The sequence below is a fragment of the Numida meleagris genome, chromosome 26, assembly GCF_002078875.1.
Source record: "Numida meleagris isolate 19003 breed g44 Domestic line chromosome 26, NumMel1.0, whole genome shotgun sequence".
In the NCBI taxonomy this organism is placed as follows: domain Eukaryota; kingdom Metazoa; phylum Chordata; class Aves; order Galliformes; family Numididae; genus Numida; species Numida meleagris.
The window spans coordinates 2288383-2310886 of record NC_034434.1 but is presented as its reverse complement, the minus strand read 5'-3'; the positions used below and the strand labels follow the sequence as shown (position 1 = coordinate 2310886).

The following is a 22504-nucleotide window of genomic DNA, read 5'->3' as shown; positions in this document are numbered from 1 at the left end:
AATTAGCAATGCAAAGTTTTTGGTTGTTTTTTTTTTTTTTTTTGCTTCCAATTAAACACTTTCTCCTAGAGCTACACTTAGGTTCAGGGCAAGAAGAGGGGAATAGTTCAGGAAGAGAGAGCAGTCTCTCTAGCACATAAACAGAAGTAGTCTGGAAGACTAGAAGCCAGTCCTCAGGAAGCAACTTGGCTTGAGGTGCTGTAAATGAAGGAGATCACAGACAACAGAGCAGCAGAGAAAGGCTGGCGGTATCTCAGACCCTCAGTTTCTGATCACACACCTTCTTAAGAGCATTGGTGACTAAAGATTCACAGCTAAGAAGCAATCTACTTCTGTGGAATTAAAAGAGAGTCATTTCCATTCGCAGCAAGCTGTCCAGAGTAGAGCTGTGGTTTGGAAAAGCAGTAACTCATCACAGGTGACACGTCTGAATAGTTTTCCTGATGATCATGTGGAGGAAGAGGCTGAGGAACTAAGTGATTTATAATGCATTTTTCAGGTGTTTGTATTTTGCACAGTGACAGAGGGGTATTCCTCCATTAGATTACTTATTTAACAACAGGAAAAACAAGTCTGCAAAACCACGAGCGTTTCTGCTGATTTTGGTTGCTCAGATTGAGAACTGGTTAAATTTAAGATACACTCCCCTATCCCTTAGCACTAAGTCCTACAAACAGAAAAGATGTCTTTACCGCTAAGACAACAATGTAATTAATTGCCATCTATGACACAAGTCATTCAATTTCTCTGCTCCCTTTTATGAAATGGAAATTAATTACCTTAAATATACTGCGAAGGATAACAGTCTTCAGGGAAGCTGGGATCTTTGTACAGCAGCAGATGCCAGCACGATGTTCAGCAAGCAGTATCCATGGAATTAAATCACAGAAGCTCTTACTGCAGGGTTCTCTACTCCTGCACACACGTTTATTTGCTACTTATCATTTGACCTTTAAGGCAATGCACGTTAGCAAGGAGGTGAGGGTGACAGAGAAAAACCCTTTAATATCCTCAGGTTTAATTCTGCAAGAAACGTGTTGCTTGAGCAGAGCTATCGGATAACGAGACAGATTAAGTGAAAAACAAATCTGAGGCCAAAAAAGTTGTAAGAAATACTGCAGGGTGGGGGCAGCAGGGGCTGGAAAGGGAGACTTGCAACAGCCGCTCAGCAAAGAGATCAAGATCCCATCTGGAGGGGCAAAAGGCCAAAGCCACAGAACAGATGGAGCCCAAGCGACAGCTGGTGGAAACGTGCTTTCATGTGTAAAGTTTGTTCTTGGGAGAATTTCGCTCTCCAACTCTGAAGGCATCCTTATGATAACAACTCCTCCCCCCACAACACTGGGGACCCAGTCTGTGCTCGGGAGTGGGTGTTAGCGAAAGCTCACCATGATAGTGGTTAATTAACAAGGGCCCTTTCAACATTTAGAAGCTGCTGTCACACAGCCTTGGCGCAGCTTCAGCAGCAGAGGTTCCTGTTCCTTCCTCTGCAGGGAGGAGATGAAAAGAATTAATTTTAACCCCAGTGGTTAAACAGATTTCCTGTACAGTTGTACACGTGCCAAGGGTTGCCTGTTCAGAAGGGCTCAGGTGAAGAACACAGTGCAACTCCACATTCACACACTGTGTTAATGGCAGGACATGCAACTGGCTGCTCCACCAGCTCCGTTCCGGAAAAGCAATAATCATACAATCAATCAGAAGAGAGGGAGCTCTTCAACACAGGCATTTAACCCAGGGATCTTCCCAGGCTGCACCGTGTTAGCACTAACATCACTCTCAGAGCAGCCCTCTCCTTGCAGAGAGGAGCGCTCTTTCTCCCCACGCTCAGCCCAGCTACTGAAATTAAAGCTCTGGAGAAGCGACCATCGTTTCTTTTTCTTTAATAAAGATATGAAGTTTTGTTTTTTTTTTTCCTGTTAAGGCAAGAATTTCATCCTGCTGCTAGGATCTAGTACTGCAGCTTTGATTACAGAAAAAAAAAAAAAACCCAACATAATACTTGATTACAGTTAAAACTGAAGCAATTCATAATTAAAAAACTAAAACAAACAAAAAAAAAATCCAAACATTCCCCTTCTAATTACCTATCCTGAGTCCAGTTTCATAACAGACTTTGAGGTACAAGACAATAAATTAAAAGTTCATTCCAACAGCAGAGATCAGCCGCCTCCTCAATGCGATGTCTTCTTGACTCCCTTTCCAAATTTGGCATCGAGTCCAAGGCCTGCGAAGAGACAAAACAATCCACGTGCATGGAAGATTCCTTCGCACCCTTCAAACAGCCGTCACGCAAAGAGCTGGGCGAGAAATCAGCTGAACAGCACCGAGCCAGGAATGGGCACAGAGCGGCTGTGTGGGGAAAAAGGAGACCCAGCAGATGGGGTACAAGTCGTGTTCCTCCTTCCCTGCTCTGCTAAGGCTGTAGCACCCTTAGTGTCGGATATCGTTCTGTTTTCTGACCAGCATCTCTCGTTAGCCGTCCCCATGCTATACATTACTGAAGTTAATAGAAGGAAGAGCTCAGATGTTCGCTGTCCAGACTTACCCAGGAACACCAGCACCGTCCCCACCCACTGCATCGTGCTGATGGGATTGGCAAACAGGATGACGGATGCTAAAATGGTGAAGAACTTGCGCGTGGTGGTGATGATGGAACAAGTCAGAGGTCCGAAGTACACCACCGTCATGAAAATGAAGCTCTGAAAAAAACAAACGGGTGCTTTCTGTTCGGATCGCATTTTCAGCCACTGAGCCAGAGCTGAAAGAATCTTTTGCAACCCACTACTACTTCCATGTAACCTTTTTAGTTTGAAGGCAGCCTGTATGGAAAGAAGCAATAACCACAGCAACAGAAAGGGAGGCAGCCTTACTCTGCCATCTCCCAGCTGTGCAAACCAACCCCAGTTGAAGGCTGCAGAACAAGGGAAGTGCATTTACCTGCCCCAGCGCGCTCGTCAGGCCGAACAGCAGGATATTGTAAATGATACTGGGATAACGTTCAGTAAAACTCAAGAACTCCCAGAGCTCTCCGGTGAACAGTATCCCTGCAGGAAAGGTCGAGATGAGAAGCACGAGTTACTCGCCCAAGCAGTCGCTGCCTACGTAGCGTGATTTCAGTTGACGCTCATAACCCAGCAGGAGCCAGCAGCGGGGAGGGCAGCTCAGCAGAGCGCGCACGCTGGGAGTGAAGCTTCGTGTGGAGCAGTGCCCTCTAGCGGGCATTAGGGGAACTGCACCGAACACCCCAGACCCTGCACGAACCGAAGTTCTTTTGCAGAAAGCGTTCCGGGTTCTTTGCGCCGCTTCCCGCACGGTGCTGCAGGGCACGCCCCGCGTTGCTGCGGCTGTACTTCGTGCGGGGCGCTCCTTACCAGCTCCCAGGAACAAGGTGGACCAGAGATTAACGTTCAGCATCATGTGATTGGAGCCGGTTTGATAGTGAGCCCTCATGTGGTCCTGAGACACACCCGTCAGCCCATCCAAGGTCAGCGACAGCAGCTGAGAAAAGCAGACAGAGATTGGAGTAAAGCAAAAGAACCCTTCTCTACGGGGAAGGCCTTCAGCTCCCTCCCCTTGTTTGAAACACCCCCAACACCTATTAAATACCGATGATGCGACCTCAAAACATAACGCTAAGAAAGACACGCATCCTTCAAACTCAAAACGAGGTGCCCAGCACGTGGAAGTGTTTCCCATCAGCTTTAGGGAACGCCCGCTGTACAAAGCTCTCGCTGGCTCCGCACCGTAACTGCTCGGTCCTGCCACCACGCAGCCCTGGGGTCACCGCACTCCAGCAGCACTCACCAGAAGGAGCTCTCCGTAGCCAAAGATGTGGTCGTCGCCTCCAGCTCCCTTCTTCGGCTTATACATGAACAGGGCCACGCCTGTGACTATCAAGAGCACGCAGAGATACTTGGCCAGCGGGTACTTCTTCCGCAGCACAGTCACACCTAGAAGCATGACTGTAAAGAAGCGACACGGTGAACCACTGCGCGCATCCTCTCATGGGAACACAACTGCCCAACTGAACGCGGGGCCGGACGGCGCACAGCTGCTGTTCCTGCAACGCAGCAGACGCTGTTTTTACAGCTGAGCTCCTTAGATTGGTCAAAGGACACGAGAAACCCACAGAAATACACACACAAAGAAGCATTCAACGTGCTTACCTGGGATGGGCTTACAGGATTTGCCTAGCACCTATTAAAAAACAAGCAGCACGTTAGCTCCTTGCATACCCATCACCTGCCTACAGTGCAACGCCAGCGTGACCCGACCGGAGCAGAGCACCCTGACACACGCCACGTTCTTCAGGAAAATCAATGCCCCACCACAGAGCAAGCACAAAACCAGCGGCAAAACGCTCAGCCCACAGACATCAGCAGCAGCAGCTCCCGGTTAGCCAACCCCACAACTCGTAAGCATCGTGCTGCCCTCCTGGTTCGGCCAGAGCGCTCTGAGCTCTCTGCGCTCACCTGGGTCGGGTAGTTGACGAACTGCAGGGCCGAGTTGCTGGAAACCATCGCGCCCAGGTAAGAGAGCGAGCAGGCGGCGTACAGCCAGCTCTGCGTGCGGTCCACTTTGACCGAGTCGAAGAACCGGATCACTGGAGGGACAGCGAGGAGGAGGAGGAAGAGGAGAGCGTCAGGGCTGCCCCGGCGCCACGAAGGAGCTCGGAGCACCCGAGCCCCGCCCGCAGCACCCCGAGAACAGCCCGGAGCGCGGCCCCGACTCACGCAGCTTGGCGAAGGCGGCGTTGATCACGCACTGGATGAAGACCAGGCTCAGCGCGTACGTGAACTTCTCCTGCCGGGCGCCGTCGCCGTACTTCCCCCGCGTGCTGCAAGAGCGGGACACGGTGAGACGGCGGCGCGGCCCAGGGAACCCCCCCGACCCCCGCTCCGGCCGCTCACATGCTCTCCTGCAGGATGCCGTAGTAGAAGTAGCAGGCGAAGACGCCCAGGAAGCAGACGGGCAGGCGGAGGCGCTCGGGCAGCGCGGGGCCGCCCGCGTTCGCTCCCATGGTGGCGGCGCGGCCGCTCAGCGCCGGGGCCACGTCCAAGGCCACATCGCGCAGCGCGACCGGCGGCGGCGGCGGAGCGGGCGGCCTCATACACCCACCCTGCGCCCGCCCGCCGCGCAGGACCCACCCGGCCCGGCCGCGCCCGCCCACCGCGCTGCCGGACCCGCGGCGGGGCCGGGGAAGGGCGGCCGGCGGGGAACTTCGAGTAAAACCATCGCAGAGGTGCGGGAGAAAACACTTCGCGTCCTCTCTGAAGCTGCCGCCGCCTCGGTTCGGCCACGATCACGGCTACGGGGGCTTCTGGGGTCAGGCAGCGCGCGGGGCAGCCCCGGGCTGGGGGCCTTCACTGAGCGCTGCTCCGACGGTGATGCAAGCAGATGTGGAGCGCGCTGATTGGCTGCGCAGCCGGGGGGCGGGGCCGGGACGGCGTTCCCGCCGTCGCCTGAGCGACTCGAGGGGGCTGTGCGCATGCGCAGGACTGAGGCCCAGGGCCCCGTCGCCGCAGCGGTGCCCGCCGGGCTCAGTGCGTCCCCTCGAGCCGGGGCCTCCCGGCACTCCAGCCCCTCTGAGACCCAGCAGTATGAAATCCACCCCCGCCCCTCCCCCCCCAAAATAAGAGGGCCTTTGGATGCCTGAAATAGTTTATTTTCTCCATTTAACTGTCAACACCAGCATCTGCAAAAAAAAACCCCTCTAAACACAACTCCAAGGCTAACGTTCCTCCTTTAAGCTTTGCAATACATACATAAAATACAAACTCCAAACAGCTGCAAAAATAGTGTCTTTGGAAGAAAATAGAGTTTCTACATCAGATATAAGAAAATAGGCTTCTTCAGTACAACCCAGAGCCTTTGCAACAGAACACAAACCAAACACTTGTGCTGTCCAGAGGCGTTTACGATCCACGTCCTCGTGTCATCGCTTTGCTTCCTGCTGAGGCGCTGCAGCCCCAGCCCCAGCCCCGCTCACACAGGCTCAGGGCTGGGGGCCTTGCAGCCCTGCACTTTCCATTCCCACCCCCTCTTCCTGCAGCGTGGGCAAGGCACCGGGGATCCTACCCCCCCCCCAAGGGACGCCTGGCAGGCAGCTCTGCCGTTCCTGAGCAGCCAGCAGCATCTCCTTCACCCGCAGCAAGGCAAGTTTTGCAGAGCACAGATCCCCTGTGGGGGGCGGCATTTGGTCACCCGCGCTCCCCCCCCCCGCATTCTGCACAGATGTCTCGGGGCTCCTTACAGCTCCGGGCTTGTTTCGAGGGGTGAAGGTGTCCAGGGAGGCACAGGGAGGGACCGCTGCTGCCTCACTAACACAGACAAACAGCAGCTTCTGCTCCCCTGCCCCCAGGGGCAGCTGACCTGCCAGGCCTTTCTCCCCCTTCCCACCCCCCAGTGCTCAGCAAGCCCCAGGCAGCAGCAGCAGCAGCAGGGTTGAGAAGCGCTGGGAAGCTCCACCTGAATCCTCCCAGCTCAACCGCATTCAACGAGCCAGGGAGCGCCCAGCTGCTCTTCACCAGCAAAACAATCACACAGGAAATGGCGATTCAACACAGGAAAGTGCTTAGAACCGGGGAGGCTGGGAGCAACGAGCCCCTCCCGCAGCCAGGAGTCCTGTGGCACGCGGTACTTCACAGTTTCTTTCATCCTTGGCAGCCCGCTGTGGTTTTCAGGCCCAGGGCTGCCCCTTGGCTGTCAAGTCCCAACCTCAAGGCACTAATTTCCACGGGCTGGCCGAGATGCACTGAGGAGCCAGAGCTGCTGTTGCTGGCTAACTTTCCCAAAGGCTTCACACTACGAGAGAGCTGTGGAAGACGACGCTCTCCTCCGGTTGGCCGCGTTTCCAGTGTTCGTAATTGAGCGAAGGCGACTTGGACGCGTCGCTGAAGTTATCTACAGCAGCGTCCTTCCGCGCCCCTAGGAACGGGGTGGGGGCTGTGGGCTGGCAGGATGTAAACGTGCCCGTGCCGGGGCTGGATGATGCTGGAAAGCCCCTAAAGAGAAAGCCCATGTTCGGGAAGAGAGGCTTCACCAGGCTGACAGGGCAGAAGGCAGAGCCCGTGGGGTTGAAGTGCACTTTGTTCTTATCTGGGCAGGAAGGCTGAAAGGTGTGGTCGGGGCTGGAGCTGAAAGAGACAGAGGATGTGATCAGCAACAGATGCTCCCCAAGAGCACCGAGCTGCCTGCGGCTGCAGGGACAACACCTGGGGTTGCACGCTCTTCAAAGAGCCCGGCTAACAGCTGAACTGCTTTGCTGTGAGCTGGGCTGCTCCTCATGCACAGAGCAGCACGTTGAGCCTGCCTTGTTTTGAAAGCGCACTCACTCACAGGAGAAGCACCTCTCTTTTCAAGAGGCTGCGCTGGCTGAGAATCATCTACTGCCTGGGAAGGGCGGAATTCACAACATCCTTCATTCAGAGCGTGTCTGGGGGTTAGCACTACAGCTTTCAGCTCTTCCACCAGGATCTGAGCAGCCAGGGTTTTCCCGGGGAGTGTTTTCCTCGAGACTGTTCCCTTCTTTCAGAGCAGGGCACAATAGCACAACTGAAGCCTCGGCTGCCCCCACCCCAGCACCAACCTCAGGTGAGCTCTCTTCTGCCGTAACTCCTCATACTTACGAAGCTTCTTCAAAGGCCCGGACTTTCTCACATCCCTCAGGAGGTTCCCGTTTAAACATGTAGCTGTGGTTGGGCCGAGGAGAGGAAGCGAAGGCCAGGACTGGAGAAGGGCTGTCCTCCTCTGGAAGGGATGAAGGACACAGAAATTTTTATGAGAATCCAACAGCAGTTTAAGCCAACGCCAAGCACGCTCCTCCAACACCCCAGTGATTGTGGGCTAAAGCCAAAGCACTTTATTTGTGTAGTTCCCTGCTCATAACAACAGGATACCACCCACTTGGAGAGTAATCACTGGGACTTAGGAAGTCAACGTGGCTGAGACCCTCTCTCCCCTCACCTGTAGCTTCCAAGCCACCACAACAGCCTCCTCGTCCCCCTACAACCTCCCAGCCCCCGGGCTCAGCACTTACCTTTCTCTTTTGGATCCAGCTGCACCTCATCCACAGCAGAGGAGAGCTCTTCTGCCACCAGTCTCACTGGGGTGTGTGGAGAAAGGTGGAGAGGGACAGAAGGGGAAGGAGAAAGCGAGAGACTGCTGCAGCTGCCACTGCTGGGCTCCAGCATCAGGGAGGCATCTCCAGAGCCTCTCTGCGCAGGTGCTGGTGCTCTGTGGCCATCCGGGACATCCAAGATCTAGGGAAGAAGCAACGTCTCAGCAGAACAAGAAACCCACCCCTTTCACCAGAGACAAGGTGCAGCAGCAGTCGCACCTACAGACAGCTGTTGCTTGGGGGGCTGGCTCCCAGCAGAGGCTCAACCACAGACAGAGCAGAAGGACAGAGACCCTTCCACATCCCGTGTAACACGCCTCTGCTCTCAGGCTGGCTGGGATCACCTCCCGCATCTGCACGGTACGGAGCAGCCTCTGGATGCCGGTCCAAGGCAGTGCCTGAACGCTGTCCAGGAGGCATCATCTCTGCTGAGATTACTACTGGCTGATCTCTCACAGCACCAAGTTCTAAGGAGGGGAGCCAAGAGCCCCCCCGGCGCAGTTCAGGCTGCTACATGCCTGGAACAAAACTAGACACAGAGACTGTCCCCACGGCCAAGAAGCAGATAGGGGCAGCGAGCGCCACTGGAGGAAAGCATTTCAGAGACCACCCAGGAGGTTCAGGGCCATCTTGTGACCTTCACTCACCCTCAAAAGCTCTTCATCTCCCTGTTCCTTCACAAACACTTCCTCCAGTTCCTGATTTAGCCCTTCCAGGCTCCTGTGCAAGCAGGGACTGAGCCTCAAAACAGGAGATGAAGAAAGGAAGCCTGAAGGGGAGTCCTGCAACAACCCGGAGTCAAAGATGTTAGTTGTGTCTGCACAAACTCAGCCATTCCTCGGTTCCATGCTGACGCCACGGCACTCCAGCGCTCAGCCAGAGCCTTGCAGGAGGCTGACTGGCAAAGACTGACAGAAGAGCCACATAAACCCACCAAGTGCCGGCCAAAGCATGAGGATCTGCTGAAGAAGTGGGGGGAGAAGAAAGAACAACCCCCCCGCCTTTCTCAGGCATTGAGCAGAAGTCTGACAACAGCTGGGACATCTGGAACAGCAGGAGTTTGCCCTCCACCTCACCGGGACACACAGTGACAGCAGAGGGAGACGTGAACCTACCCGGAGCGATGCGAGGACAGCGTGGTCCCCCTGGAGCGGGGAGCTCTTCTCCTTTTCTTTGCCACTTCTGCCATTTAGCTTTGTTCGCTGGAGCTGCTGCTTCAGTTTGGCAATCTAGCAAACAAAGTTGCAGCTGCAGAACGAGGCAAGCCAATACACCTCCACCAAAAAAAGATCACGTCTTTTGTCTCTCTCCTCCCCCTCTCTTTCAACCCACGAGGAAGTGCCAAAATAAGAGACAGTTTCAATCGCACAACAAGCAGCTCCGGCTGCCTCTCCAGGGATGGGCCGGGGCTGCCCACGAGGCCTTGCCACAATTCCCCCTTGGCAACGTGGCCGGTGCTGCTCCGTGGTGGATCTGGGCTATCTTCCACCCGCAGCGTTAGGGCCGGGCCCTGCTGGAACCCACGCTCACCGTGACACCTACAAGCAAAGCACTGAGCTCCAGAGGAGTTTCTTTACGACAGCTGCCTGCACCATCAGCCTCCAGTCCAAGCACAGCATTAGGGGTGAGAACCAGGGCTAACGTCTCATCTCTAACGCTACATCCCTGTCCTCCCACTCCCCTCCCATGCAAGCAGGAGCCTCCTGCACATCAGCAGCTAACACAGATCTCGCTCATAGCACGGGGAGCGGTCTCTTTTACCTCTCTGCGGTGATCTGTGCTACCCCAAGAAGCAGAACGCTTGTGAGCACTGGAGCTGGCTTTCCCCACTTCCGCGTCATGCCAGGACACCGGGGTCTGAAGTGACGAGAAACATTGCTGAGAACAATCACAACATTTGCTGCTCTGAGGCTGGTGTAGAGTCCAAAAGAATCAAAGCCATCAACTACTGCCCCCTCACAGCCCTGTTCCAGTCTTCCCCCATTACCGCTCAGTAAAGCGCACCGAGATCGCTGCCTTCCGGTACTTGGCCAAAACCTCCTCGTTTTAACCACATCTGTGCCTCCTGAATAAACTGGGCCTTGGGGACCCACATGGCAAGAGAGCTGCTCAGAAGGCAGCGCCTTAATTCCCACGGGTACCTGGCAATGCGAGGCACAGCAAGACATCGCCCCGGCGCTGCCTGCACGGGCTCCAGCCCGGAGCGCGGTGACGCAGGGACTCAGGCACTCACTGCACGGAGCAGCGTTCCGGAGAGGAAAAGCCTCACCCAGCTGTGAGAACACTCAGCTTGCTTCTGAGACCTCGGGCTCCCATTCTCGCCGTTCAAAGGCGTAACCAAAAGCAGGGTTTGGCCTGCAGGCTCGCTGCTGCTGCTGCAGGAGTGCTGGAAGAGCCCAGCTGCCTCTGCCGCTTGCTCCTGGCTGAAGGGCTGGCAGCTCTCAGCTGACTCTTGGTGCACAAAAACAGCCCCAGAGCATTACACAGCTATTTTCCAAGCAACAGCTACGTTATGAGCATCAATGGAAATCAGAAGGGGCCGTTCATCTGATCGGCGATGGGTGTGAACTTCCTTCCACTGAACTCGAGTCCTCTTCAGCGCAGCCTCCAGCATCAGCGTGTCCCGAGGCACATCATCTGCACATCATCTGCACATCACCCGCAAGGCCAGCCATCACTTTTTCCCAACATCACATCTCCGTCCCTCTCGGAACACCCACCCCGTGTCCCCGCTGCCTGCCGTGCTGTGGGAGGCTCCGGGTAACGCTCCCCTCCTCCATCCTCAGGGACAGGCTGCCAGGAGGTGCAAGGGCCTGAGAACAGCTCCTCTCCGAGCAGCTCTCCATCTCCCCTGAGGCCACTGCGAGAACAGCAGCTGCTGGAAACAGCCCCGAGGCAGCAGGATGACAGAAGCCTCTTCTCTCAAAACGCGTTTTCGTATCTCCTTCAACCAAAGGAACGGGGCGAGTCACCCGGAGAGGCACCAGGTTTTCCTTTGCTAACTGGATGCAGGTGACTTCCAGACAGAAACCCAACCCTGCCCCAAGCTGCATGCTCTAATGAAACCCCTCCTTGCACCCCCCCCCCCCAAGCAGAGCACACCTCTCCCTCTGCAGCGTGTGCTGCCTGGGTCTCCCTCCACAGGGCCAGCGAGCAGCGGACGTGGCAGCACAGAGGCTCCTACACTCCGAGCACAGTGCTCAGTTTGCCTCGACAGAAGCAATCTGCTCAGCCCAAACCCTTACCCCGAGGTTCTGCTGAGCTCACAGCAGCCTCAGCCGCCCTGTGCCGAGGAGCAGGCCGGTCCCATAGGAAGCCCTGCAGCTCAGGCTAACCCTGCAGTCTCAGCACACGGCACATCTGATCTCATTTCCTACCTCGCATACTCGCTCCGCAGCAACTCAGACAGCGTTTGGTGTTTATGCCAGAACATTGTGTCATTTCACATCCCAGCAGATCACGTACATAGGAAAGCTAAGGAGGAAAGCTAGACGTCTAAGAGACAAGACTCAGCTCCATCTCACGTTACTGCACAAGGCAAGGCTGGGAAGCTCAGCTTCAGCTGCTGAAGAGCCCAGGACGTGAGAGAAACTTCGGGCACCTGAAGACTCCCAAGCACCAGCTCCTTCAGCACCCTGCTCTATTGCTGTGACGCTCAAAGCACCAAGCTCCGCACCAGTGCCAAGAAACAGGGCCGGGAAAGGAAAAAGAGATGCTTCTTGCAACAGGAAAGCCTGAGAATGAAGAGCGCAGATGCATCCCACTCCTTCTGCAGGCAGACCGTCAGGGCAGAAGGAAATTACAGAACTTGTTGTACTAACTGTGGCAAAACCGCTTCCTCAGAAGGGGAGAGAACAAAACGCTTTGCACAGCAAGATAAAGGCACGCGCTGCAGCCATGCACTCTGCTGCCACTCGCTCCCCCACGCCGAGCACCTGCACTTGTATCTCACTTAACCACCTTACGATAGCAGATCTACAGAGCTCTGCACGACAGCTGATCAGGAGCTGCGCGAGGAGGAAAGCAAACACGTGCTGGAGAGCAGAGCAAGTCCCAGCTCTGAGAGCTGTTATGCCTGAAAGCGTGGAAGGAGCGTCAACGTCCTGGAGGAACATTTTGTTAGAACACAGAGCAGTCCACAACGGAGGACTTTATTCCCAGCTTCCAACAGCAGCCAAGTCATCTGATACGCACGCATACCAGCGCAGCACATGTGTGAAACGCTGGAGATGGCTGCTCCTTTCCCTGGCACGTTGCAAGGTCAAGTCAGCGTTTGCATGGCACTCGCAGATGGCTGACGATGGGCTGCTGCACACCTGGCCTATGAGAGCAGCCAGCAGCTCCAGCCTCAGGGGGTGCCCCACTCCACCAACCCTATCCCCCAAGGGACCAAGTGCAAGGGAAACTGAACGGCTGCAAAGCGCCAGCGCTAAGAGCTCCCACTGATCTGCCTTGAGACAGAAAGGAGGAGCGTGCTTCCCTGAGCCAGAAATAAAGGTTGACAAATCCTTTCCTTCCCCTTTCCTTCCCCTTTCCTTCCCCTTTCCTTTCCTTTCCTTTCCTTCCCTGAATGCCCTCCACAGCGCTCCTGGGCACCAGGACTGACACAAAAGCAGGCGAGAACGCATTGGGAAAGGACAATGGAAGCTGGAATCCAATTGGGAACTTCCTGCAAACAGCCCAGTAATAAATCGTTGAATGGCAAAGATCAAACAGCGAGTGAACACAGATGGAGCGTGCTAAATAAACGCCTTGTTCAGCCAACGGATGCTCTTATCCTCCTGAATTCCTTCACCTCTGCAGATAGGCAAGCGCTGTTTGCTGCCATGCGGTAATATTTACAGGTTGCTAAGAGTTCCTTGAGGTCTGGAGCTTTTCCATCCTACAGCAGAGAGCTGTGCTCGTGCTGGTGAGCCCTTCCGTGGGAGCACCCTCGCCGTCTCAGCGTGTGGCACACAGCCCGCGTGTGTTATATAAGGACTTGGCCCACAGCTGCAAGCCAGGAAAAAAAAAAAAACCACCCAGCAACGAGCCAGGGCTGGAGCAGAAAGCCAGAGGCCATCTGCCTCCAAACAAGGCCAAGGAAATTCTAACTCTGCACCGAAATGGAATCGTGGAGCCGAGAAGCAAAAGGGGAAAAACGGCCTTCCTAGAAAGCTGCAGCTGGATGGAGGGGAACGCGACACTTCCTCTCTTTGCCCCCAGTTTACGCAGTTGCAATTCTGCAGCCCTCTCCCGGCCCGGAGACTTCCCACGCGGCCTGGATCTGTACCTGGGTCGCTTTGTCATTCATGCACGAGGCAGAAGCTCCATCAGCATCCCGCGGCCACTGCCCCAGCAGGTAGGAGCCCACGATGGTGTCCAGCGAGGACGTGCGACGCACGCGGGGCTGCCGGGGCCGGCACGGCTTCTCCGCAGCGGCAGCGCAGGGAACGCTCGCTACACGGGGGAGAAGAGAGGAGGTTAAGGCTTCCAAAGCACAGAGCCACCAACAGCTATCCCCTCCCCGCCAGCAAGCCCACGTCCACTGCAAAGGTCCCACGAAGGGAGGTAGCACGCAGAGCCTGGAGAAGCTCATTCACTTGTTGCTAACGAAGCCCCTGAGAACACCTGCCGAGCTCTGGATCCCCCAGCCGGCCTTGGATGCTCGCTGCCGTTAGCAGGAAGGAAGAGCACAACCTGCACGCTGCTGTAACCCAGGGCAGGCTGGCAGGACCCCAGCACGCACCCTGCAGCCCTGGGCCCGCTCTGCACAGCCTCTTTCTTCCAGGAGGTGACCACCCCCCAGCTGTGCAGATTTTCCTGACGGTAGCACGAACAAAAAGCTTCATGCATACAAGTAGTTCAAGCAGCGATGCACAGCACAGCTGTGTCACCACCCCTGCAGCTGAAAGCTGTGATCCCCAAACCCAAAAAGGTAGCAACCAAGAGAGGCAAGTTCAAGCCAGCATTTCATTTTGATCAGACGTGCGAATCACCGTGCACATTAGAATCGGCCCCATGGCCTCCTAGCAGGGTACACTAAGGCCACGAGCAGCTCTGCTCCAGGTGTGCTGTGCACTGACATCCCCTCCTTCCTCCCCACGCTCAGGATAAGGCTGGCAGCGAGTTAACCACGCTGAACCCAGTGTCAGGACTGCCCAGCACCACGCAGTGCGTGCCAAATACCTCTTCCTACAGAGGTGCCTGGGCTCTCAGTGCGTGGCACGCTGTGCTCACTGCTCAGGGACGTGGCCGGGTAAGTACCTCTTTCTTATCATCTAAAATAGCATTTGAGAAGTGGAATTTGAGTTCGAGGTGAGAAAAGGGTAGGAACAAAAAGCCACGTGGGAGGGCCGGCCAAGCATTAGTCCTTGCACAGACAGCCACACCTCACAAGGTCCACACAGGATTAAAGGCTTATTGTGCCGGGTCCAGCTGGCATCTCAAGACACGCTCCCCGCTTCCAACAGTTAATAGCCTAAGACAGCTACCACTAATTTAGAAACTCGTTAGCGTTTGCAGCTTCCTCTTCAGCGCAGCACCTCCATCCCGCGTGGCTGCTGCCCCTGAACACGGCCCGTGGGCGCCCGGTGCACAGCGGGGACGCATCCATGGCGCGCAGCACGCCACGCACACCAACACCCCGAACGCACAGCAGCACTGCAGCCCCCCATTGGGAGCACTGCAACCCAACAGCTGGGCTGCAAGCAGCACTGCAGGGGCAGGGAGCTGCGGGGAGCCGGGCGCTGCCGCAGGGTGGAGCGTCCTGTTTGCAGCCCCGAGCTGTTATCAGCGCTCTGCACCGAGCTGCACAGCTGCCACCTGGCCACCGGCGCTGGGCCCGTGCCCGGGCGGCTCCGCAGCTGAGAAGTGTCAGTTGTGGTGCTTTTACTTTTCATGTGACAGCGAAGCTGCTGAAGATAAGAGAGCTATCGCTGCGCTTCCAGGAGCCACCGGGCTGCCTCTGATTGCTGCATGTATCCTCAAGTTCAAGAGACTGGCGTGATGCGTGCAGGCACAAGCAGGGAGCTCTCAGTGCGCTCTCGGCACTGGAGTTCTGGATCTGCGGGGTCTCTGGTCTTTCCCAGCCACACCACAGGGAGCTCAGAGCTTCAGAAAGCGTCGCCCTGGGCCAGAGCATCTCTGCATCTAAAACGAGAAAAGCCTCCAGTCCGTTTAATTAAAACAGCTGCTAAAAGGGCTCCCACTTTACCACCCCAGCGCTCCCAGAGTCGCCGCTCAATGAGCAGCGCTCAGAGCTGAATCCACAAATGCCAGCGAACAGAAACAGGGCTCGCACTGCTGCTTTCTTAGAGTTGTCCAAGTTTATTCCTTCCTTCCTTCCCTAAACTTCACCCTGGGGAAACCCACCCTCTAACATCAGGAGATTTAGGGACGTGCTGTTCAGAGCCCGACATTTTTGGACTACGTCCATGCTAAAGCCTGCCTTCAAGTGACAGCACATGAAACAACAGCCCACGTTTCAGTATCCCCAGCCTGAAAGTCAACCAGAGAGCAATGGGATGCCTCGGCCTCCTGTGTTCTGCACTAAGCAGGCTCAGGGAACGCTTTGGAACTCAGCTTCCCATGTCTTGGCTCCAGCGAGAGCTGCAAGCTTTCACGAATATTTGTCAGGAAGCACCTAGCTGAAATGGAACCTAAGCAACTCCGTCAATAATTGACTCATGCAAATATCTTCCGCCCAACTGTAACAGAAATTACAGCTGATTATTTATGTCCTGTACCAGCTTCCCTCATCCACACCTGTCAACGCTCTTTGCCATGCAGCTCTTACCCAGGGGATGCTCCTGATCAGGGGCCAGGAGCAGAGGTGGAGGTGAAATCAAGATCAGGACTGAAGCTTCGATGCTATAGCCCATTCTGATCTCATTTCAGCCCCCCCCTGCAGTTCCACCACGGTGCACCAAGCCACCTGACAGGTTGCTGCCAAACAGCACTGAATTCTCAGCAGCAAGCAAGCAGGCAGCTTGGTTTGTAATGAAACTTAAAATCCTGTGCTTTGTGCGGTGCAGCAAGCTGCAGGGACTCAGCACAGTCACACCTGGCCACCGAGACCAGCACCAAAGCAGCACCCAGAGCTGGAGCAGCACTGGGAGGGCAGCTCACAGAAGATGGAGAAACAGAGTCAGCTCCAGACAGGTCTCTGTAAGCAGAGGAGAGCAAGTCTCAAACTTCAACCAGAAATGGAATAGGAGATCCAGAGAGGACTGCAAGCACACAGCTCCTGAAAGACTGAAGGACAAGGAAGGGTTTAGAACCACGTCGTGACCTGAGCACCAGAGCCACAGCAGCCAAGCTGGGCAGCCCAGCAAAATCTGTGGCATCCAGCCCTGCCACCTGACGCCTCTGCAAAGGAAATATTTGACATCTCCACCTCTGCCTATGTTTTAAAGTTCCGATCCCTTTGTCTTTCATGAAGATATAGGACCGAAGGGAAATTCCCACTTGTAACGGGATGGCATTTCGGAGCTCTTTGCAACGTACATTAATACAGAAACGCAGGGAAATCCATTGCACCTTCTGGTGAGGAGACAGAAGCTGTGGTTGTACCGTGCTCCCCCTCACAACTCTTGCTCAAAGCACATGCACATGGCCCAAGAGATGCAAAAAGCACCTGCTGCTCCCAGAGAACAGCCCTGAGGATCACATCACATCTGCCCCTGCTTCAGCCCTTCTCCTTGCACACCAACAGCTCCAGGCCAGGAGCCAGGGGTCTGCAGCAACAGCAAAGGGAGGCCGGGCTCTGCAGCCCTCCTGGCTGCATGCTGCACCGAGTACAGCTGGACAGAGCACCCAGAGGACAGAGCACCCACAGGTATCAGGGAGAGCAATCAGAAAGGGACAGCAGCAGCTCGGGCTGGTTGGGACACAGGAGGAGAAAGGCAGCTCCTCACCACGGCTCAGGGCCCGAAACTGGAGCTGAGCGCCGTTAATGGAGGAAACGAACGGAACTTCTCACCTTTATCTTAATTCTTTCCAAGTTTGTTTCCCAAATGAGAAAGCAATCCGGAGAATTTCAGCTTCCTCAGAGCCTTTGGTCGAAGTGCACACTTCCTACATCAGCCCAGTATGTGGGACCTCCAGGTAAACCCAACTTTCCCCACTGACACAGGCAGGGAGTGTTTCTGGACTGAACTCTATGCTGAAATGGGTGGAAGATCCAGAAGAAGACAGAGGGGCAGGCAGGCAGCCTCTCACAGACTGTAAGGGTGGCTCAGAAACAAGCAAAAACCTGACCAAGCTTCAGGTTTGTAAGTCTTGCTCACTCTGATCTGGAAAAAGAGAGATGACCGAGGAGTTACTGAGATCACCCACGGCCCCCTGTCAGAAAAGCGAAACCCCAGCTATGAAAACAGACCTGGGGGTGCCTTCCTCCCCCCCCTTACTGTTACACCTCCTTAAATCAATTCTGATAAGCATCTAGGAACCAAGATTTCTGCAGAAGGCAGGGCCAAGGTGAGGAACCTTTGATTCCCAAGCCCTTGGAAATCTTCCAGTACCAAGTAAAGCAAACAGAGCAAAGACATCCTCAGTATTTCTACAGTTACAATCAAGCTGGAAAACAAGGAAAAAGAAGGCTTGTCCTTTACACATGCACAGCTGCATAAATCACACCACGCTGCACGACAAGCCCTTCTCCCATTCTCCTTCACAGTCATCGTTAGGAGTTTCAGTTGAGCCATCTGCCTGCAGGGCCTGGTGTGAAACTACTGAGAAAAGCCTTCACCAAGGGGAGAAAAGAAACAATGGCCCAGGATCTGCTCCCATCTTCTCGTGGCCTTCCCTGGGCCTTTACCTGGGGCAGCAGAATGGCACAGCTGCTGTTGGCTTGCTGCAGTAACAGACTTGAGCAGCACTCTGCAGGCAGCAGCCTCAGGCTCAAGCGTGCCAGGAGCTGCACCAACTCAGTAATTCCTGCTCCTGAACGCTTGCAGACTGAGAGGAAGGCAAACTGTGAGAACCCAAGGGAGGGCAGGAGCAGCAGCTTGTCCAGCAGCACGCACGGAAACATCTCCCCTTATGCGGGCTAACCACACCACTGCCTTTGATATTGGCCTCGTTTCCTCTGCAGCCATCCCTGAACAACCAGGTGCTGTGAATGGCAGCAGCACGGGCATCACTTTGAATGCCAGAAGACCTGCGTAATACAAATTCCAAGAGGGGATGTTTTTACAGGTCCTACAGTATCCGTCCACCGACATCTTCCCTACGAGCACAATCACACCCAGTCGAGGCGCTGCCATCACCTTGAACTGCACAAGCAACGGGGAAAGGACCAGGACCAGCCAGCTGTCAATCAGCTTAAAGGCCTTGCCATGTGCACGGTGTTTCAACACCCAAGCTTTGCATAAAAGAGAACTCGCTGCACTTTGGTGCTCGGCGTCGCTTCCCTCGCAGCACTTGTTTTTTCCTTTGCAGCACGCGGGCAGGCGCTGAGATGTTCACCCCACCTGGAACGGCACAAATCGGGTGCCCAGGTTCTTCCAGTTCTTGCCCAACAATGTAAAACACGGCTGCGCTCCACGCAGTTCTGTGAGGCAAACCCCGGCTGAAAGAAAGATCCAGAAGCAAACATCCATGTAGGGTCATTGAGCTGAGCGTTCCTCCGGAGCATTCTGCTATAAAAGGGGCAGATCAAACTCCCTGCACGGTCCCGTCGCTGCTCCCTCCAAGTTTCTCTTTAAATGTCATCTCCAGCCTTTTGAAAGCAGGGAAAAACTTGTTTCACCCACAGAATGTCAACACGAGTCAAGATTAGTTATAGATGTGTCCTTTGTTTCCCCTTTCCCACACCCGTATCCACAGGCTAACGAACTGGGAGCAGCAAGTTTAGATTGAAGGTATGATCCGTATCAGCTGAGGGCTGCAATGCCGTGAATGGGCTCCAATTACTCGGCGAGAAACTCGTTCTACATTAAACAAAGCCACCTGCAACGCTCCGACCCCGAACCTGAGGCACGCATTGTGTTCAGCTGTTTTATACCAAGAGTGATTTGATTTCGTAGGACAGAAGCGGGATTCTTCCTGGAGAGCGCAACAGCAGGACGTCTTCAAGGCTTTCCCATTCCAAACCAGTCTCCACACGACTGCTCTTCCCCATGGCAGCCCTGCACTGTGCTTAACCCTTTGTTTCTATCAGCCCGTTTTCCCACAGCAAAACCCCGAAGGCAAAAGCAAAACTCCCGAGCAACGAATCCCAACGTTTGGGAAAGCAAAGCTTGCGAAGCAGCAGCAGTTTTCCCAGGATGGTGCTCTGCCTCCACGCTTGAGGGCTTTAGCTTCTTTTTTTCTGAGGGTTTTTGTTTCTTTTTTGGAGAGTCAGTACCCGGGGAGCTGCTACTTCTGATACTCCTTCCCTACAGGTTTTCAGTTTCCACGCTGGGCACGTGACGCAGACGATACAGATCTGCGTGCTCCTCGTTCATTTGCTTAAGCACCCCCCTAAAAAGCTACAGGTGTCAAAGAGCATAAAAGAAAACTCAGGAGCAGACACCGCGAACATCTGGAGCGCTATTTTGGTAATGACAGCCTTCACACGCATCCCCCAGGATACAGGAACGCCACCGGGTACCAGTTCCTAAAGCAAATACAGCAAGGCCTGAAGTAGTTAACGTATTCAACTAATAAGATGAGGGAGGCAGAAAGGAGAGCCTCACGCTCATCATTTGAGGCCTGCAAAGGGAAGGAGAGATACTGTTCCCAGCTCTGCTCCATCACTATCAAGTAGGCAGCAATCCCACAGCATTTTCAAGTGGTAAACAGACACTTTCCTTCTGCTAAACACACACTCAGACAGTACTGCCTACCAACAGCGTCCCACTCATCTGCCTCTGTAATACACGGCAGGCATGGCTTTCATTCAGAGACCAAATAAAGATATTTGGCAGCCTGCTTACTTCAGGATCCGCGCAGCAAAACAAGTGGACATCTCAGAAGCAAGCAAGCCGAGCAGGCAAGCAACAAAATCCCAAGGAGATGAGTCAGCCCAGCTAACCAGCTTCCTGAAAAGCTGCAAGGCGCACACAGCTCTGGAGCAGCAGGGCTGGCAGGGGAAGCTTGCTGGTCATCAGTGAGGCTTCGGTCTCAGAGGGCCATGAGGGACGTGAAGCGGTGCTCAGCTCTTGTCAGATGCTCCTGGAGGACGACGACTCGCAGCTGTGTTGTTGTCCTTCTCCTTTGCCACACCACCACTGATAAACCTGCACAGGGCTTGGAAGACAGAAGGGCACCCACCTCACCACCTGCCAAGGAATCCATTCCAGCACTGCGTAGGAGAGCAGCTGGTAGGCAGCTTCGTGTCCAGCTCTGCACCCTCACTTACTCTGATTGTAATGAAGAGCGTTCTAAGAGTCTGCTGAACTAACAACATAGAACATGACTTTGCTTTTTTGCAGTATTCCATCTCCCTTCTCTCTGTGCATGATCCAGTTTGGACAACTAAGCTTGCTTACCTGCTTACGTTCTCAAAACGCTACATTCACATATTAAAATGCAAGCTCCTGTTTAATTAATCCTATTTCTCCAGTGCTATACTGGAAAAGGCATAAAGACTTCTGGTTGCCTTACCCTAGAAAATCAGGTTTCAGATCTGCGATGAGGAAGACCGGAGCTCAACGCAACTCGAGAGCAGAGGTCTCAGGGAAGAACTTCCAAGGCTCCAGGCACTTCAGCGTGGGAGGAACCAACCCAGAGCACAGACAGCACGAGTCCTGCCACGAGCTGCTGCCAGCTTCAGGGCCTCCATCCCCACAGAGCCCCACCAGCCCCAGGACCACCTCCCTTGGGAGAAACGAACGCAGCAGGGACGGGTCTGGCCTGAGCGTGGAGGAAACCAGAACACACACCCACTTCACCACTGAAAGCCACATCACTTTCAAGATGATGAAGAAAATAAAATTAAAAAAAAAAAAAACAAACAGACAGCAATGCCACATATCAGGATGCCAAGCGAAGAATCTGATATCTTGATTTCTAAGCAGCAGGTCAACTCCTTTCAAATACTCTCAGCCTAACTTCCTGGCATCCCCCAGCTTCAGCTCTCCCTTTCAACAGAAGCCTTTTGAGAGACTCAACAGCTGCTCCTCGTTTCAATGGGATCCTCTATTATCAGAGCAGCTGCAGGATCAGCCCCTGGATCTCGCAGCATCTCTCCCAGCACAGAGATCCCAGGAAACCAGGCAGCACCGGAGCAATGCAGCTGAACCCGAAGGGGAAGAGGTGACAAAGCAGCACGTTTCCACACCGAGCTCCCAAAAGGTGGGAGCAGGGCTCTCATCATCTGATGAATCATCACAATAGCAGTTTTCGGTTCGAGCCTGCCAGTGTGCTGCTCCCACACACGCGGGGAGAAAACCCAGGCTTCCGACGAGAGACTGAGGCAGAGAGCAATGGAAATTCAAACACTTACAAAACTGCATACGAAACGTCGATGATCAAGAGGAAAAAATCAAGCTGCTACAGCCCCAGCAGTGAGGCACGGAGCCAGGAAGAAATGAAGAGCAGCAATTCTGGTTCGTGTCAGCGGAGCTGCAGCCTTTTTGCCCTGGGAAAGCTGCACGCTGCTGTGTGCAGGCACAGCACTGAGCTCCCGCAGCCGAAGGGCTGCAGGCAGCCTCCTGCCTCTCCTTTCTTTGAGGTTTCATTTTTTTTGGTAACATCTGAAGCTCCCGAATAATTGCCCTATTAGCAGCAAGTTCACCTTCCCTTCAGCGCGCTGCTGTGAGGGAAGAAGAGCCCAGCACTCAACGTTTATTTCATTAACTTGTTTCAAGTGTAAATTGAGCAAGAAGCTTTTTAACAGCTCCTCCGATCAATGCCAACCCTGCCAGTGGCACGAGAGACTCAATCCCAAGCAATGAAGAGGGCAGCGCTTCGGGGAGGACTATTCATTCTCATCCTGGGATGGGCTGGAGCGCTCCTTTCTGCAGGGCAGAGGAAGCAGCTGCTGCATTGAGCACGGGAGCAGCGCGCTGCTTGCCCGGCCGAGCAGGCAGACACCCCTCGCTGCTCTGCAGTCCCGGTGAAGGTTCCAGTTCAGACCCAAACGCTTTCGTTGCTGTTTGAGCGCTTCTCGCTGCAATTTACAGCCAAGCGAGAACCCGACCCCCAGGGGCAGTCCCACGAGCAGCTCGTCCATATGCGCATAAAGGAAAGCTGAAGGCTGCGACGAGCGCAGCAAAAAGTTCCATTTCAATCGGCACTTCTGAAGTCGCGAGGAAGGAACCTCCGCGATGCTATTAAGGATGAACCGGGGAAATCGAGTCGTCGCCGCTGTATCGCGGCGGTACCGAACAAAGGGACGGGTTCTGGGAGCCACCCCCGAGCGGAGCTCTCCCCACGCGTGGGGCCGGAGCTCGGCTTTGTCCCGACCGCTCCCCC

General features: G+C 54.6%; 2 protein-coding genes across 3 annotated transcripts in view; both read right to left on the bottom strand.

Annotated features, from left to right (window-relative positions):
- SLC35B1 (solute carrier family 35 member B1) lies at positions 1868-5132 on the bottom strand. Its single transcript, XM_021378011.1, has 9 exons — positions 4914-5132; positions 4737-4840; positions 4476-4606; positions 4170-4200; positions 3808-3965; positions 3375-3501; positions 2941-3047; positions 2549-2702; positions 1868-2227 (listed from the first exon to the last, which is right to left on the bottom strand). Exons 1-9 carry the CDS (start codon positions 5111-5113, stop codon positions 2175-2177), a joined length of 1065 nt encoding a protein of 354 aa, XP_021233686.1. The 5' UTR covers positions 5114-5132; the 3' UTR covers positions 1868-2174.
- Positions 5653-22504, bottom strand: part of FAM117A (family with sequence similarity 117 member A) — a 17372-nt gene continuing 520 nt past the window's right edge. The window contains exons 2-8 of one of the 2 annotated variants that reach the window (XM_021378005.1): positions 13395-13561; positions 9884-9979; positions 9238-9351; positions 8770-8904; positions 8042-8264; positions 7632-7752; positions 5653-7139 (exon numbers count right to left, since the gene is read on the bottom strand). In XM_021378005.1, the coding sequence (XP_021233680.1) occupies positions 6803-7139; positions 7632-7752; positions 8042-8264; positions 8770-8904; positions 9238-9351; positions 9884-9979; positions 13395-13561 (1193 nt within the window). In that variant the 3' untranslated portion in view covers positions 5653-6802. The remainder of the gene's footprint in view (positions 7140-7631; positions 7753-8041; positions 8265-8769; positions 8905-9237; positions 9352-9883; positions 9980-13394; positions 13562-22504) is intronic. The other variant, XM_021378006.1, reaches the window with a different exon arrangement.